General features: G+C 36.9%; 1 protein-coding gene across 1 annotated transcript; it reads left to right on the top strand.

Annotated features, from left to right (window-relative positions):
• The first annotated feature begins 637 nt into the window (after window positions 1-637).
• LOC125809031 (beta-glucosidase-like SFR2, chloroplastic) lies at window positions 638-17,849 on the top strand. The gene is given in 10 exon segments (XM_049488704.1): window positions 638-916; window positions 2,108-2,450; window positions 2,649-2,787; window positions 13,236-13,402; window positions 13,690-13,911; window positions 15,735-15,998; window positions 16,000-16,240; window positions 16,340-16,489; window positions 16,555-16,684; window positions 17,255-17,849. Coding segments are annotated over 10 exon segments (2,031 nt in total). The 5' UTR covers window positions 638-738; the 3' UTR covers window positions 17,452-17,849.
• Window positions 17,850-19,410: the final 1,561 nt, after the last annotated feature.

Genomic DNA, 19,410 nt, shown 5'->3' with positions numbered 1-19,410 from the left:
AATAACAAAGAAAAAACAGCACCTTTAAGAATAAAACATACAGTCACAAGAAAAATTTGTTAGAACCTTCAATTTCTCCAATGTCGTAAAGCCTGACAAAACGATAATCTCCAATACTTGATTTCAACCTTTAAACCTAAAAATGCTGACATAATTTACAATAATTGTTAGTACTAATTACGAATTGAATGAAAAATAAGGTAAAATTCAACGAGTTAAAAGAGAAATCTAGCTATGATTTTGATTCGGTGAATTTGAAGAAAAGAGAAAAATAGGAGTTGAAAGATCAATTGACCTTTAAATTTGGAGTCAATATGACGTGTAAAGGTTTTGAGAGTTAGCATGATATAACTACTTAATTAATCTATGTAGACACGATTGTGTCACACACACTTGTAATCAACAAGAAATTATGCACAAAGTGTAAAAATGACATAACGAAACCCGACATAAAGTGTCTAAAATAAATAAAGCTAATTGAAATATCTAAATAAAAGTTAACGTCACTTTTAAAGGACCACCTATAAATTTCGTCTAAAAGTGAATTTAGTACTAATATTTAAGCTAACAATACTAATAAAATACGACAACCATCCAAACAAGGGGTAAAGGTAGCATAATGCTTCACGCAACTGAATAATTCAGTCTGAATTTCTATTGGCGGGCGAGTGCGTTATCCTCCCAAAGAAGCCCGCCCACACAGCACGTCAGCAACTGTCTGCTTTTGAATTGGTAAGAATGTCAGTTATTGCTCTGTTCACGGCGGCTACCAAGCTCGCCGGCGTCTTAGTAACTATCACCGTTGCCGCCAATGCTTTTTCCTTCTCCGTCTACCGGAAAAAGAACCTCAAGCGTTTCCGCTCTCCCATAAACGACTCCGCCGATGTTCTTGCTCACTTCAATATCAATCCGTCTGGTAACACAACTACTTTTAGCTTTTTAACCTAATTCAAGCTTTTTCAATTAGCCTACTAATGATTCTAGCTAAGGCATACTCTGTCTGTTTCATTTTATACCAAAGTGTGTGACTGAACATGGAATTTACTGCACGATAAAGTAAGATGTTAATTGTTAATTTGTTATGGAAGTGATTTGGTTTAGAACTTAGTTCAGTTTAAAATTTGAGTAGTTATGTGAAGATGATATTATTAATGTAACAGGGTTAAGCCTTTTAGAACGTCCAAAGTAGAAAGAGTTCCCTATGTTAAAACGGAGAGATTGTGTTATTCAATTTTTGGATGGTAGTTGATGTAAAATGACCCTAATCAGTCATCAGTAAATTAACATGGACTTCTGTTGGTCTATCAATGTTGAAGCAAGATTTCAGTTTAGCTTATGCTTGCTTAAAGGTTAGATAGGCTGGTGGTGTGCCCTTATCCCTAAAAAAAATATGTGGATGCGCCTTACCTGTATATCCACCTTCCAAAAACTCTTGATTGCGGGAATTTCTTCATTTTGCATTGAATCCCTATAAGCTGAGCAGGATATAGTTTCTTCCAGCTTTTATTTGGGGGGAATCTTTTGTAACTTGTAAATATGATTTCCAGCAGTGTCTTTTTGCTGCTGATTAGTATACTGTTATCTACTTTTTTAAAAGAAAAGAATGAACTCTACTCTGCATTGGTTCCACCATTTCCTAAGATTAAGTCAGTATTTTGTGTGTTGTAACTGACATAACATTGACCGATAAAACAGTAGCTGAGGAAAACACAAAAATCAATGGTTTCCTCATAGAACCCTGCAGGGATGTAACCTGTTTGGATTGAGTTATTTTAAGTGCTTTTAAGCTAAAATAACTTTTAAGCACTTTTGTAGTGTTTGGGTAGATAAAAAAGTGTGTTAAAGCCAAAATAACAAAAAAGTCAGTACCATAAGTTAGAATTTATAACTTATGGATTTTGGCTTATAAGCCCATCCAAACAGGCTCTATGTTATCATACAATTTAATGCTGTAAGTATCACTTTTTCCATTATTCGGCACTTTCAGCATTTATATGGTCCATGCCTTCACATAGATGCATATGATTGTCCACAAAAATTTAACATTGTAATTGAATATCTGTATATGTGTGAGTATGTGGTTTGACCCATTTGTGATACTCTCTAGAAGGGGAGAAAGGATTCTTTTTTGGATTGGCTACAGCACCTGCTCATGTGGAAGACAGGCTTGATGATGCTTGGCTCCAATTTGCCGAAAATACAGAATCACATGAAATCCAGCAGCCTCAAACAGCAGATGCTATTATGGGCTCTGCTACAGGTGATGGTGGATCTCAGCAAGCTCCGTTACCTCTGAGAGAAGCTACCAAGACCATAAAGAGGAAAAAGTCCCTTAAGATAGCCATTGAGGCACAAATAAGAGGATTTGAGAAGTACATAGAAGTGGAAGAGCCAACTCCAACTGAGCAATGTCATCATAATGTTGCTGCCTGGCATAACGTCCCACACCCGTAAGTTTTATGGATCTTCTTCGACAATTTGATTGTAGTCTCGAAAATTATGGTGCATAACACGCTGAATTATAACTAAACTAAACTCGTAAGCTTTGTTCTTTGAACCTGTGAACCATAGATAGCCTGATACTAAACATTAATAAACCCATTACACTCTATTTGCTTTGATTCAGTTAACGTTTGGGATTGTGTTAGGGAGGAAAGGCTAAGGTTTTGGTCTGATCCTGACACTGAATTGAAATTAGCTAAAAATACTGGAGTGCAAGTCTTTCGAATGGGGGTAGATTGGTCAAGGATCATGCCTGAAGAGCCACTCGGTGGACTGAAAGAAACTGTAAGAAATTACAACGAAATTCATTGTCTACTTGTATATTATTATTATTATTATATCCTGTATGTAACCTTTCTTTCAAATCATGATGACACCTTGATTTCTACAACTCTGTAAAACCTACTTCGATCACTAACATCATCCTGTTTGAGAGATGTCCCAAGGGAAATGGATTTGAGTACATCACCTGTGCTAAGCATCCCTAATTTCAGCTAATTTGTTTATGTCAAAGAGTTGTGATATTTGTTTCAGTTGTCCCAACTTTCTTACCTACCTTTACTTTTCAATTTGTTTTTAAATTAATCTCCACCTAAAGAAACCATATCTACTACATGGTGTAATATGACACCAGAATTTATGTGGATATACCTTTTCAAGTTTCAACAAAACCTTTTTATCTTTTTCGCTTCTTAGAAAACCTTGAGTGAGAATAGCCTTCACATGTTCCCCATTTATCCTAACAACTTGTTTGGATGGTTGTTACTCATTGTATTGTATTGTATCATTATTTTAAATACAATGTTTGTTTTGATTGTTATTTAAATTTATTATATTATATTGTTAAATATGTTGCTATGTAACGATAAAAAGACGCATTTTATGTCACTAACAAATAATGTGGTGGAATAGCTATGTTATTTCTCTTTCTCACTGTACTCTTGTTATTTCGTAATCACATTTATTTTTCTTAACCCTATTATTTTACTTAACTCCACTCTTTACCTACTAGACATCTCCACCTTAGATTTTTGGTTTGTTTATTGCTATCCCTTTTATCATCATCCATCTTTGTTTCCTTTATGCAAAAACATTTTTTTTGCTGATTTGGTTTACCGTTTAACTTTTATTATTATTTTCATTGGGAGTTGCATGAATTCAATAGCTTAAAATATTTACAAGGCATAATTGGTGATAAATTAGGAAATGAAAGCACTCTTAAATTATTTTTAGTATTTGTTGATAAATCTAACATTACAACAATTAAGGGTATTTTGGTAAATTTATTGTTTATTGTACAATATGGTACACAATCAATCCTATTTTGCAGTTTGCACCCTCTTTTTCTGAACATGTATATATTTCTGAGAGTTCACCAATTCCGTCTTTTGGGGATTTTGTCTGTCTAACTCCTTCATTTCCCCCCACAACTCTATCTCCTATAGCTCTACCTTTTACTACTCCACCACTCTTATAATTATCATCTGGCCCCTTCATCCGGTCCAAACGATTCATGCCTGACACTCAATTCGTTGTTGGTTGCTAATTGTCTCCACAAAGTCCTCCTACTTTCACTTGGAAAGGCTTCCTTCTACTTGTAATCCTAATCCTAACTATACCTATTTGAGTTATCATCGTTTCTCACTAGCTCGTTATACCTTGTATCATCACTGTCATTTGTTTCTATTCCAACAATTATAAGTGAGGCTCTTTCTCCTTTAGGCCATAGCTAGCTATAACTGAGGAGATGCTTGCTTTACACTCTAGATATATTGTGAGCTTGTTCCTCTATCTCTCGAAAATCTATTATCAGTTGTCGATAGTATACACAATGGATAGTGAATATTTGCCCTGATGGATAAGATTGATTAGCTTAAGGCATGATTGGGTGCCAAAGGTTACTACACATATTTTTAGACTTGACTATGACAATACTTTCTCTCGCATGGATTGCTTCAACCATCTTTTTTTGTCTATGGTTGCTGTTCGTCATTGGTCATTTCACTAGTTGGACATTAAAAATGACTTCTTCTTTTTTTCAAGTAAAATGTAAAAAATAAAGTCTTTCTTCATGAGGATCAAGAAGATAAAAGTTTGTATGGAGCAACCATTGATGTTATTCAAGGGGAGTCTAGTAACACTGTATGTAGGCTATGATGATCACTTCACGGTCTAAAGCAGTCTCATCGAGCATGATCTAGCAAATTCAACATAGTTATTAAAGAATTTGACAAGATTTGCGATGACGCTGGTCATTCTATGTTCTAATATCATTGCCCTCAATATTTGTGCCTGTATTTGGTGGTGTATGTTGATGATATAGCCATAATAGATAATGATGAAAAAGGAATTTCCAAATTGCACCATGACCTTTTTCAACACTTTTCAGAGCAATGACCTTGGGCGATTGAGGTAATACTTAGATGTTGAGGTTGCTAAATCATCATTATGAATTTTCATTGCACAGAGGAACTATGCTCTTGATATTCTTGAGGAAACAAGAATAATAGACTTTAAGAGTATTGATACTCCAATAGATTCCAAGATTGAGCTTTTACTAGGTCTATGTTAAAATAGAACCTTAATTTATTACTTATAATTAGATTTTAGAATGCTAGTCAAGGGAGCCTCTTGGTGATCTTGTAAGTTACAGGAGGTTGGTGAGAAAGTTAAATTACCTTACTCTGACTATTCTAATGAAGTAAAGCCTTAGAGTTTAAGCTATCTTCCTAAGACCATATGTCTTTTATAGGATAATACTATCTAGAATTCTTAAGTCTTGAGTACTCTATGATAAGTACTTCACATATAATATGTTTCAAGAAGGTTTCATATTCCATAAGCGTCTTAAAGTTCTCTTTATGATAATTATGCTAACGATGAAATGATGAAGCTTTTAATTTCCTTAAATACTTACATGATGCTTTTGAATGTACCTTACTCTCGCAATGATTTACTAAATGATGCTAAAAGTATAAAAAATAAAGGGCTAATGACCCTATGATGATTTACGAAATGGCCAAATGTGCCATATGTTATGAGAAGGGCCAAGTGTGCCAGCAATATGAGATATGTTCATACCATGATTTTGTAACGAGACAATAAGAATGAAGTCTTATTGCAACCTAATGAGATGATAAGGATAAAGTCCTATCTCAATCTAATGAGATGATAAGAATGAAGTCCTATCGCAACCTAATGAGATGTACAAATAAATTCCTATTGCGACCTAAAGAGATGACAAGGATGAAGTTCTATCACAACCTAATAAGACGATTAGGATAAAGTCCTATCGCAACCTAATGAGACGATAAGGACAAAGTCCTATCGCAACCTAACAATCATTTTTTTGAAATCAATAACTTTGTATCATATCAAGGATCAAAACAGTGTTACAGTACTTGGTGTAACTTATATTATATGGAGAATGACTTGTTCCTTTCTATTCATCAAGACAAGATACTTATACAAATACTATGCTTCTATGAAAGGAAAACTAATCAAAGTAAATCAACTAAGAATCTGCTCCTATAATTAAATTAGCTATATATGGAAGATATAATATTTACACCTATTATATTCTATAACACTCCCCCTCAAGCTGGAGCATAGATGTTGATCATGCCCAGCTTGTCACAAAGATAATTAACTCGAGCTCCATTTAACGCCTTTGTGAACAAATCAGCTAGTTGCTCTCCTGTCTTTACATAACCGGTGGAAATCAAGTTATCTTGGATCTTCTCACGAATAAAGTGACAATCTACCTCGATATGCTTTGTTCTTTCGTGATACACAGGATTTGAGGCAATATGAAGAGCAGCTTGATTATCACACCAGAGTTTTGCTGGTGTAGAATGTCTCATTCCAATTTCTGTCAATATGTGATGTATCCACATGATCTCACATGTGGATTGCGCCATAGCTCTATATTCAGATTCTGCACTGGATCGCGATACAACACCTTGTTTCTTACTTCTCCATGACACCAAATTACCACCAACAAACACACAATAACCAGTAGTAGATCGTCTATTGGTTTTACATCCAGCCCAATCAGCATCAGCAAAGCACTCAATGTGAGTATGTCCGTGGTTACCATATAAAATGCCAAGTCCAGGGGATCTTTTCAAGTAGCATAAGATCTGTTCCAAGGCTTCCCAATGTTTGACTGTAGGTGCAGACATGAATTGACTAACAACACTCACTGCAAAAGCAATATCTGGACGTGTTACAGTGAGATAGTTTAGTTTCCCTACTAACCTCCTATATCTCTCTGGATCATCAAAGGGGTTGCCATCATCACGGGTCAGATGCACATTAGGGACCATTGGAGTACTACAAGGTTTGGCTGCGGACTTTCCAGTTTCCACAAGTAGGTCAAGGATATACTTTCTCTGAGATAGAAAGATTCCCTTCTTGCTTCTAGTTACTTCTACTCCCAAAAAATATTTTAGTTGTCCCAAATCTTTTGTGTGGAATTTAGTATGCAAGAATGACTTGAGTGAAGAGATCCCCGAATAATCACTTCCTGTAATAACAATGTCATCAACATATACCACAAGAAGAATAATGCCAATTGTTGATTGTTTATAAAAGACTGAGTGATCACACATGCTCTTTTTCAACCCAAATTCCTGAACTACTTCACTGAATTTGCCAAACCAAGCACGAGGGCTTTGTTTCAAACCATACAAGGATTTCTTTAGGTGACAAACTTTACCATACTCCCCCTGAGCAACAAATCCAGGTGGTTGCTCCATATACACTTCTTCTTGGAGATCACCATGAAGAAATGCATTCTTGATATCTAGCTGGTGCAACGGCCAATTCTTAGATGCAGCTAAGGAAATAAATAAGCGAACAGAAGTGAGTTTAGCCACCGGAGAAAATGTGTCTGAATAATCCACCCCATAAGTCTGAGCATATCCTTTAGCCACTAGTCGAGCCTTAAGTCTAGCCACAGAGCCATCTGGATTAACTTTGACCGCAAAGACCCATTTGCATCCCACTGCCTTCTTTCCTTTTGGTAAATCCACCAAGTCCCAAGTGTGATTCTCATCTAGTGCATGTATCTCCTCAAGCATTGCATTATACCATCCAGTGTGACTCAAGGCTTCCTTAACTGTCTTAGGAACAACGATAGAGTCTAGAGAAACAATCAAAGATCTAGACATAGAGGATAAATGACCATAGGAAACAAAATTAGCAATGGAGTATGGAGATTTGCAACTACGTGTACCTTTGCGAATAGCAATAGGGAGATCAAGATCTTCTGGAAGATCAGACGAATGAGGATCTGATGACAAAGGGACTGGTGCAGAACATGTATCAATGGCTTCTCGCCTCCTCGAGTAAACTTGTACAACCGGGGGTCTTACTACCGTAGATGGTGCAGGAGCTGATGGTACAGTATCCGATTGATCCTCAATAGATGATCTGAGAGATGGAGGGACAATATTTGATTCTTCTGTCAAAACACGGGTGACCTCATAGACTAACCACTCATCTTCCTCCCCTTGACTTGTAGAAATAGGAGGTGCATAAAAGAAAGGTGTAGTCTCTGAAAATACCACATCAGTTGATACCAAATATTTGCCAAGTTCAGCAGAATAACATCGATACCCCTTCTGAAGACGAGAATAACCCAAAAAAACGCACTTCAATGCCTTTGGATCCAACTTAGTGACAGATGGTCGAACATCTCGAACATAACAAGTGCTTCCAAACACCTTAGGTTCTACTGGAAATAGTGACTTGTTTGGAAACAGAACACTGTAAGGCACATTACCAGCAAGAATAGTGGATGGCATACGATTAATCAGAAAACAAGCCGTAGAGACTGCATCTGCCCAAAACTGTTTAGGAACCTTCATTTGGAACAAAAGTGCTCGAGTTGTCTCAAGTAGATGCCTATTCTTCCTCTCAGCAACTCCATTTTGAGAGGGTGTATCAACACATGAAGACTGGTGGAGAATACCGTGTTGTCTCATGTATGATTGAAATGATTCTGACATATATTCTTTAGCATTGTCACTCCTTAGAATACGTACCGAAGCATTGAATTGTGTTTTGACTTCAGCATAGAAGGCACAAAAGTGAGTAAACACTTCTGAGCGACTCTTCATGAAATAAATCCAAGTCATACGAGAAAAATCATCCACAAAAGTAATAAAATACTTATGCCCAGTTTTGGAAATGACAGGGCATGGTCCCCAAACATCAGAATGAACCAACTCAAAAGCTGACTCAGCCCGCTTATTAACCCTTGGACTTAATGAGCTGCGATGATGTTTTGCAAATCGACATGACTCACATTCTAATGAAGAAATATTTTGGAATTGCGGACAAAGCTTCTTTAGCAAAGGTAGAGATGGATGTCCCAATCGACAATGTGCTTCAAATGGAGACACAACACTAGAGCAGGCAACAAACTGAGGCCCCCATTCATCCAAAATATAGAGATCGTCAGATAGATGTCCTTTACCAATAACCTGATTCGTCTTAAGATCACGAAACAAACAATGATCCGGAAAGAACGAAATATAACAATTAAGGTCTCTGGTAACTTTGCTAACAGAAATCAAATTGAAGGCCAACTTTGGTAGACTTAATACTGATGACAAGGTAATAGTGGAGGTTGGTTTAACAGTCCCATATCCATCACTGTTACAAGTTGATCCATCAGCTACAGTAACCGGAGAGGGAGCTTTGTGTGACTGAAAACTAGTAAAAATGTTAGAATTACCGGTCATGTGATTTGAGGCACCTGAATCAATCACCCATTTATTTGAAGAGGTGATTAGACATGTTTTATCTGATTTAGTAAAGGCATTAACTGAGGTGGATTCCTTCAATAATTTCTGATATCGAGAGAATTCAGCAAACTCCTTTGAGGAAATCAAAATCATTTTATCAAACCTTTGAGTTCCCTGATTACAGTCAGTCATATTCCCAACAAAACGCTCACGGTACCAAAATGAATTGGTGGACAAACCAACAAGTCCCAAACAGACTATAATCCCAAAGAAAAGACAATACAATCACCAAAATAAAATGACTAACCAGATCTGACCGCTCCAAGACCAATCTGGCCGAATAATCAGAAACGAAGGGAATGTTGACCGGAAAAAACAACAATGTCTGAGAAGCCAACAGATTTTCTGGACAGCAACCCAAAAATTAGAAGGATGGACAGGTCGTCTTCTTTGATACTGCGTTTGAAAGTTTCGAGTTCCGACTAAATAACCTTATCGAAACAGCTCCAGAATGACTCAAGCTTCAGATTTGAGTTCACAAACAGATCTCCCACAAATATTCTTAGCACCCTTCTTGAATTTCCAGAATTTTGAAGCACCAGCTTCACTCGAGAAAGGCAGACAATCAAGCTTCAGATTTTAGAGTTTCAATCCGAACCCAGATGCCACAAAATGGATTCAGTACACTTAGACAATCAATTTCTCTAACACAGAAATGGTGTCCAGATTCAAAGGTGAAAGATAGAGCTCTCAACTACTTCCCCGAAGCCACAGTAGCTTCCGGCGAAGTCACAGTGACTTCCGGCAAAGCCAAATCCCAGCTTAGACAGTTGCTTTGATACCATGTAACTTATATTATATGGAGAATGACTTGTTCCTTTCTATTCATCAAGACAAGATACTTATACAAATACTATGCTTCTATGAAAGGAAAACTAATCAAAGTAAATCAACTAAGAATCTGCTCCTATAATTAAATTAGCTATATATGGAAGATATAATATTTACACCTATTATATTCTATAACAGGTAGTACTGAAACCATATTTACAATAGATCTCTAGTGTCTTTCCTCTCTAGCTATAAAGAATCTAGAACATCTATGATAGACACAGTATCATTAGAGTAAAATCTGATTACACCAAAAATATGACAGTAAGACGAAGTTCAACTTGATCTTCTGCACATCATTCTCTAAGCTCTCAAAACATCTGGAATTCCTCTCCTTCCAAATTGTCCACCAGAGCTGGGACAATTCTCCATCTACTCCTATCCTTAGCATGTGAACATGTTAGCCCCCAGCTGCTAAGAGCTTCTGTTATCTTGCCTGGCATTGTCCATGCTGTACCCTTAAGGTTTAGGATGATTCTCCACAAATGAGCTGTGTATGGATAATGCAGAAATAGATGGTTGACTGTCTCAGTTGTTTCCTGTTTCTTTACACATGAAGCATCTTGAGCACAGTGTCATACCTCTGCTCATCAAGTTGTCCACTGTTAAAGTGGCCTCCTTTGCTAGTAACCATAAAAAAATTGATACCTTGTGGGGAACTTTTATCCTCCAAATCTGCTTCCATGGCCAGTTTGCTATCTGGTGGTTGGACTGGTTCATAATTTTATAGGCAGCATTGACCTTAAAAATGTCTTTGGAGTTCCCTGCCACCATAAATGATCTTCACCAACTTGAACCCCAGGAAATTGATCAAGTTTACTGAGGAAATTAGCCACTCTTTGAACCTCCCAATCATTGAAATGTCTTCTAAAATTCAAGCTTCACCCGTCAGATGTCCACATGTCAGCTATATTTTTCTGTTGAGATGATAATGATATAAGTCCAATTGCAATCTAATGATATGATAAGGATAAAGTTCTATCACAACCTAATGGGATGATAAGGATAAAGTTCCATCACAACCTAATAAGATGATAAGGATAAAGTCCTGTCACAACCTAATAAGACAATAAGGATAAAGTCCTATCGCAACCTAATAAGACGATATCTCATCAATGAGGATCTAAGGCCATACAAATGGAACATTCCAGAAGCTTCTAAAATCTAAAGACTGGCAGATAAAAGATAAGGTCTTGTCGCAACTTGATAAGATGTTGGGATAGTCCCACCGCATCGTGATCAAATTGAGATATTCCCTAAATGGGATCTATTCATGATTAATTCATGCCATGTCGGTCCACATGACATTGTGGTGAGATTGCCCATTCCATTTGGGTCAAAGATTGGGCGCCATGTTGTACACATGATGTAATGTATGAAGGTCGGCATTTAGGTGACTCCCCTATGTAAAAAATTATATTTATGTAAAGTTTCCCTTTTCTTAATTATAAATGCTTGTTTTAAAGAAACGTTCCCTCACACATTCCATGTTCATGTCCAACGATGGGACATGTATACTACTCCCAAAGACTAAAAGAAGAATGCTAATGTGCAACGATCCCAGAATGCGAGTGTATAACAACCCAAAAGATGTGATCGTAATAGTCCAAGAATATTGTAGTAATATGATTCACATGATGTTTCCTAGCTTTTTTTTTTTCTTTTGATGACTAGGGAAACCAGTCGCTACCAGTTGGGTGCGCACAAGGTAAAAACCCCTCTCATGTGCAATAGCTCGCAAACCACACATGAGAGGTAACCCAAACCAGGCAAGCCATTGTGACGAGCTCAATTCAGAAGGCAAAACTCCTTGCTTTAGCTGACAAGGGGTTTCGAACTTGAGACCTCCTACCTGGAAATCCCAAGCCCAAACCACTGAGCCACCCCTAAGGGTATGATGTTTCCTAGCTTGTTCAGGCTATCAACATATTATGTTTCCATGTTCCTCTTGTATGAGCTTCATTATGTACCTTATTATTCTGTATGCCTTATCATACGCGTCCTTTTCCATATGTATTCACATCCCTTTTGTTGAGGGCGCTACACTCACATTGTAGGTACAAACATTCATGGTGACATGCCGCATTGATAGGCATTCCCCTTAAACTTTCAGTTATAGTTGGTGAGCGCCACTATCATTTGGGGCCTATCATGTTTCATGTTAGGTGTATAGATTTTTTGGGTATGCCAGAGCCTTGTCCCGACATTTTTTCAGTTTATGTCATGTAGCAGAAGCTTCATAGACTAGTACGTTCAGGTTATGTTCATGTATATTGACTCAAGTCTCCGGTTTTTCCTATGAGGCCCACTGATTTAGTATTTTGTACTAATGACTTCTATATGTATAAATGAAATATTTTCTCATATTAGTTGAGGTCATTGTTTCATATCGATTGCATATATGCCTTGAATATGTTCAAGTAGAGTTGGTTTACTCGGTCAAGTTATGGTATCAAAGTTAAAGGCACTGAGTGTCGTTAGCCTTACCCAAATTTGGGGATTGACATTCATATTGCACATAGAAATTGATTTGTCATTTCGTTAGGGAAAAGATACACTCAAGAGATATTGTCACAAAGTTTGTGAAGTTAAATTGATTAGCTCACATATATATTCACCAAGGCCCTTGCTGGTCCTATAACAAGTTATAGATGTAGCAAACTTGGTACATATAATTTGTGTGCACCAGCTTGTGGAGGAGTGTTATCTTATGATACTAGGATCTTGTAATATAGTGTAGGATCAATTGACTTGATTTATTTCCAGCTTGAGGGGGAGCGTTAGAATCTTATGAATATTACTAGGATCTTGTAAATATAGCATAGGATCAATTGACTTGATTTACTTCCTGCAATTATGTAATTTTCCTTTCTTAGAACATGTAAATCTCACTAGAACAATGACAATAAATAAAAAAGAAAAGATGCAGATACACTATTCAAATTTTAAACTCCAATAGCTTGAGGGAATAATCAAACAATTTTTTTCTCAATCTTCTCTTCCCTGTTTCAATTATCGCCAAAGTAACATGTTGAATATGCTACAAATACTCCGATGGTGTATTAAGTTACTTGACGTATTCTATAGGTCAATTTTGCGGCATTGGAGCGATATAAATGGATCATTAATAGAGTCCGATCCTATGGGATGAAGGTCATGTTGACATTGTTTCATCACTCTCTACCACCTTGGGCAGGAGAATATGGAGGATGGAAACTGGAGAAGACAGTTGACTACTTCATGGAATTTACCAGGTTTGGCTAATGTAAACTTTAGATCTCCATAGTCGGGTTTATATGTATCAGATAATTATCCCAGCAGCGTAGCTTAAACTATAGATACTTGATACTTTTCCTTTACTTCTATTCCCTTAGTCTGCCAATCAACTTTCTCAATATATGTATCGTTTAGTAGCAATTTTGAACAAATATATGTAAAGCACTTTGTCAAGCAGCACAATTTTATGCATTTCACCTTTTATCACTGTAATATACTTGCAAGTGCTACTCTCCCATGAACAAATGGATATGTTTTCGTACAGGCTTGTTGTTGACTCTGTTGCAGATATAGTGGACTATTGGGTTACCTTTAACGAGCCTCATGTCTTTTGTATGCTCACTTACTGTGCTGGTGCCTGGCCTGGTGGTAATCCTGATATGCTGGAGGTTGCTACTTCTGCTTTACCTACAGGTGTCTTCAATCAGACCATGAACTGGATAGCAATTGCGCATACAAAGGCATATGATTATATTCATGAAAAGAGGTTTCCAGCTACTCCTTGTACCTTTCTCTTTTCTTTCCATGGTACAATGAGATTTTCATTTCTCCATCATGTTTGAAGGCATTTTGAAGACCGCAAGTTTGTTATTTGATTAATTTTCTTCCTACTGCTTTCTAGTTTGTTGCTACTATTACTATTTTCTCTTCCAGAGAGGAATTATTGTGAAATTGGACTGATAAAAGAAAAAGAGAATTTTGTAAGATTGGAAAGAGGTCATTGAGACGTGTACTACACTACTATATTAAAGAACTCCATATACTAGTTATGAGCTATCCCTAATGCCTTGGGATAGTAGGGCCTAGGAAGAAACTAAGTCAATATAATTTGCGGGCGAGTGTGGAGGCGGAATCCATAATGTCTTGGTTAAGGATATGCTGGCGAGTATTTGCCAATATGAATATTCAAGCCATCTAATTTTAAACACTGACATGGCTACACTGTCCAAATGGCAGTGTAGGACAGAAACCATACTCAATATGAGGCTAACTATTACCAACAACAGATCCAGTGCAATCCCACAAGCTAACTGTTATCATGGCCAATAATTTCAACAATAGTAAAAGAGCCAGCTAAAAGCTCATTAATAGAAAGTAAAAACCAACACCCAAGGATGTGGCCTAGTGGTCAATGAAGTGAGTTGAAAACCATAAGGTCTCAGGTTCAAATCCTAGGAGAGTCAAAAAAAATACTAGGTAATTTCTTCCTATCTGATCTAGCCTTAGCGGATATAGTAACCTGGCATTTGTTATTGGTGGGAGGTGGAAGGTACTCCGTGGATTTAGTCAAGGTGCGAGAAAACTGGCATGTACACTATGTTTATAAAAGAAACAAAGTATAGACCTATCACCCAAGAGTGTGGCCTAGTAATCAATGAAGTGGGTTGGGAACCATGAGGTCTCAGGTTCAAATCCTAGCGGAGGTAGAAACATTAGGTGATTTCTTCCCATTTGTCCAAGCCTTGGTGAACAGAGTTGCCCAGTATGGTAGGAGGTAGTAGGTACCCCATGTGACCAATCGAGGTGTGCGCAAGCTGGCACATACAACATGATTAAAAAAAAAAATGTAAAAATGACTCTTCAAGCAATTATAAATATTTAATGAAAAGAACAGTTTAGCGAATAAGTATTCCATTCAGTGCAATGACAGTTCTACAAGCATTTATTCACAACAATCGAAATGAAAAGACAAAAAAAATATGTGTTGAGCCTTCAAAAATGTGAGAAAAGGCTAAAAGTGAATATGATCTACAAGAGCGTTTGGCAGGAGTCTTGAGTTTGAGAACTGAAATAGTGAACTACTCAAGTGTTGGTGCAACATCAGTTCAAATTTTAGGGATGTCTTTAGGTGATGTATTTTCGTGACAGAAAATTCTGCTACTAAGTCCTCAAATTTGAAGGAATGTGACATTTTTGTAACAAATGTGTGATTAGCAAGTGGATAGACAAGGTTGCATATTCTATCTTGAAAGCAATATCATCCTACTTCAAGTAATAGCTTGTTACAAACCATGTCGGTCCATACCTTCCAAAAGAAAACCACAGGGAAACTTGGAGTTTTTTGAATACCTAGAGTTGCAGCAACATGCTTTCTAAAGCTGCAGTCTGGCTTCTTCATTTACATCTTGGTACTTAGTTAGGAAACCGACTCCTATTTCAGCATAGTTGAACTTCAGTTAGCAGCGCCCCTTGTCCATGTGAGCATTTAAAACATTTTAATTTAATACTAATTTTCATTCTATTTTGAGTTTATTTTTGTCCTTCATCTGTCCTGATTTATTTTAATTGTTCTGGACTTATGTTACTCAGCAAACCTACGAGTGCCATTGTTGGAGTAGCTCACCATGTCTCATTTATGCGTCCATATGGACTATTTGACATCGCTGCTGTTTCCATCGCCAATTCCATGACCCTTTTTACTTTTCTGGATTGTATATCTGACAAAATGGATTACATTGGGATCAATTACTATGGACAGGTATTGGAGTGTCTAGAAAAAGTTCAAATAGAAAAACTCTTGTTCTGCTTTTCCGTTGCCTCTTCTTTTAACATTAAACCCCGCACTTCTTTGACTTGAGCAGGAAGTCATTTGTGGTGCAGGATTGAAACTAGTGGAGACAGATGAGTACAGCGAATCTGGGCGTGGTGTGTATCCTGATGGCTTGTTCCGTGTGTTGCTGCAATTTGATGAAAGATACAAACATCTTAATCTTCCCTTTATAATAACTGAAAATGGTGTTTCTGATGGAACGGACTTGATTAGACAACCATACTTGTTGGAACATCTGCTTGCAACTTATGCCGCCATGATGATGGTTTTTTCTCTTGGGACTTTATTCTTTTAACATATCCAAAATTTCAGCAGTTTTGTTTGATTGGTAATGTGTACTTGCATATATTTATAATATATACAGGGTGTTTGTGTACTTGGTTACTTGTTTTGGACGATCTCTGATAACTGGGAGTGGGCAGATGGGTATGGTCCCAAGTTTGGACTTGTAGCAGTTGATCGTGCCAATGATCTCGCTCGGATTCCTCGCCCTTCATACAATTTGTTTTCAAAGGCATCCTTCTTTCTGATATCTCTTCTTATTCTTCTTGATAATTTTGCTGACATCTTGATTTTCAGGTTGTGGAATCTGGAAAAATAACGCGGGAAGACAGGGAACAGGTGTGGGGTGAGCTCCAAACTGCTGCTAAAGAAGGAAAAAGGAGACCATTTTATCGATCAGTGAATAAATATGGCTTGATGTATGCAGGTAATACAGGATTGTCAAGCCTAGTTTTGCCCTGAAACAGGTTTCAGATAAGTAAAGATTTTAATCAAAACTTTGATCCGTTTCCCCTTGGATATATGGATAAAGGTTATACTTGGGCCAGATTTAGATGTAGAGTTGAAATACTGCAATTTTGAATCTAAAAGAAGTTACACTTTGATGGGTTGTTCCAGATGCCAATTTGGTTCCACTGCTCTGTAGTTATCCATTTGTCTGTTGGTCTAGCCATAAATAACTCTCACATGATATTGTACTCTTGCTGGAGAGCATTCTACAAGACAAAATGGCTTTCCTCGTCATTTGATCTCGTCATTGACCTTTCTCTAGACTATTTGCTGTGGTTGGTAAATGAGTTTAGCTTAGGGAAATGTCACTTTAATTGTCTTAATACCTTAGCAGACTACATAAGTGTGGCACCTACTTGAGGGATTCTTTCTTTCTGACCTCAATGATAAGTATTGTAAAAACTCTGTTTACACAGTGATTCCACCCTCCCTTTTTTTGTGGTATTATAAATTGCCTGTTATTGCTGATTATCCGTTCTTTCCTCAGGAGGCCTTGATGAGCCCATATGGAGACCTTATATAAAAAGAGATTGGCGGTTTGGGCACTATGAGATGGAAGGTTTACAGGATCCCTTGAGCCGTTTAGCACGATATCTTCTCCATCCTCTCTCTTTTATAAAGAAGGCAGAGACTCAGAGAGAGAGTGATCAATTGACTCTTGAGCCTCTCATCGCAAACATCTAGTTACAACTGTATCAGATTGTTTAAAGAATTCTTCTTGAGAATCCTAAACTGGATGCCATTGTAAGGTATGACTGTAGCAACCACCGTGCCTATGCAATGGTTAGGGGATAAAAAGATCATGTAGAATACCATTATTTTTGTAGAAAAAAATCGTATTATATATAAATATTTTCTTATTTTAAGCCTTTCTGTTAGTAATTCATATCTACTTGGGGATCTAGATTTAATGCAGGAGTATTTGTTCTTTATCTAGGTTTTAAGAAGCCTGTGAGCATCAGGCTCTGCTTTTATTTATTTATTCATTGACAACTATGAGCACATATTTTGGAGGAAACACGTATGAGATGAAATATGTATCTGACTTGATATCAATAAATTTAAGAGTAGTTTGTAGTCAATGTCTAAGATACGCCATTCTTGCATAACTAGTTGAGTTTTGATTGAAAAATATTTCCATCTCAAAAGTTTTGGTGTTGTGATGGCGCTTAACATATTACAATTATATGCAATTTCAACATTCCACTTGAAGTTTTGGAGTTTTGATGGAGCATTTTTAAGTCCCCTTCCTAGAATTAATTAAATACTAGTATTTCATCTGTTACGGTATTTTTCCCCAAATATTTCTGTTAAGTTGCTGATGAAATATTGTATTTTCAGTTGTAGGAAGCTAGATGTGATTAAACAGTTGAATAGTTCAATCTCTAGGTGAGATGTTTGACTGGGAAATTGAGAAATGACAAGTGCAGTTTGTATTTGGTTTGGAGGTGGCATTTGTACAATAAAACTTTCTTCAAGTATTAATTTGAAGGATTAGCTCCAGCATTTTGTAGATACTCGGTGCAATTGTACAAGTGAACAACTAGTGTTATATTTTGTACTACCATTATGGTGTGAATGAAAAGGTAGCAGTGTAATAGTGCTTAAATAGTATCTCCAATGTTTCACCGGACATTTTCTTTCGGAGAAAACTCTTTTTGTGTCATCTTTTAACAAAATATGTATACAACGTATTGATAGTATATACTTTATATTAATAGATATATACTATACATACCTGTACATATATTTTTACTTCCTAAACGAGATGGTCAAATGATAATTATTATTTTTTATTAGTGAGTAATAGATTAGTCTCTTTTCGAGGTCAGATTAGTCTCTTTAATAGTATTTTTTTTTTTTTTTGGGAAAATGGTCAAAAATACCTCTTAATTTTAGTTTATTAGTTGATTATATCTCTACCGTTAAAACAAAGTTATTTATAGGCTCGCCGTTACTAATTTCACCATTTATACCCCTTAATTGACGGAAATTTCCAAATCAAACAAAATTGACTGATTTCTTAAAAAATGACTCATTTCCCATTTTAAACCATGCCCGACCCATCTATCTATCTTAAACCCAAAATAATTTCACTCATTTTCTATATCCATTCTAAAAAAAAATCATTTGAAGCCTGTCATGATAATTCTGCAATTGTGTTTCCCTAATTCTGCCATGATTCTTCATTTGAACTTCATTTTTTCTTAATCAACAATGCAGCAACCAAGAAATACTAGAAAATAAAACGAAAACAACCAGTCAATAAATTTTATTAGCTTCACTGCTATATCGTCGTCTCATTTGCCTCCAGAGGAAAATAAGAGCGGTGACCACCTTGCTTGACAAAATAGCGCAAGAATCACTTGTCCTCCGCGGCACCATGAAAGCCCACATCGATTGGGTCACTGCCATCGCCACTCCAATTGATAACTCCGACATGATCGTTACTTCCTCTAGGGACAAGTCCATCATTGTCTGGTCTCTCACCAAGGACGGCGCACAATACGGTGTCGCCCGCCGCTGTCTCACCGGCCATGGCCACTTTGTTCAGGATGTTGTTCTCTCCTCCGACGGTATGTTTGCTCTCTCTGGTTCTTGGGATGGAGAGCTTCGCCTTTGGGATCTTCAAGGAAAATGGGT

This window comes from Solanum verrucosum, unplaced genomic scaffold (assembly GCF_900185275.1).
Source record: "Solanum verrucosum unplaced genomic scaffold, falcon-dt-bn FXZP01000296.1, whole genome shotgun sequence".
Classification (NCBI taxonomy): Eukaryota; Viridiplantae; Streptophyta; class Magnoliopsida; order Solanales; family Solanaceae; genus Solanum; species Solanum verrucosum.
Note: the sequence above shows the minus strand (reverse complement) of the source record. Positions and strands in the feature narration are given on the sequence as shown.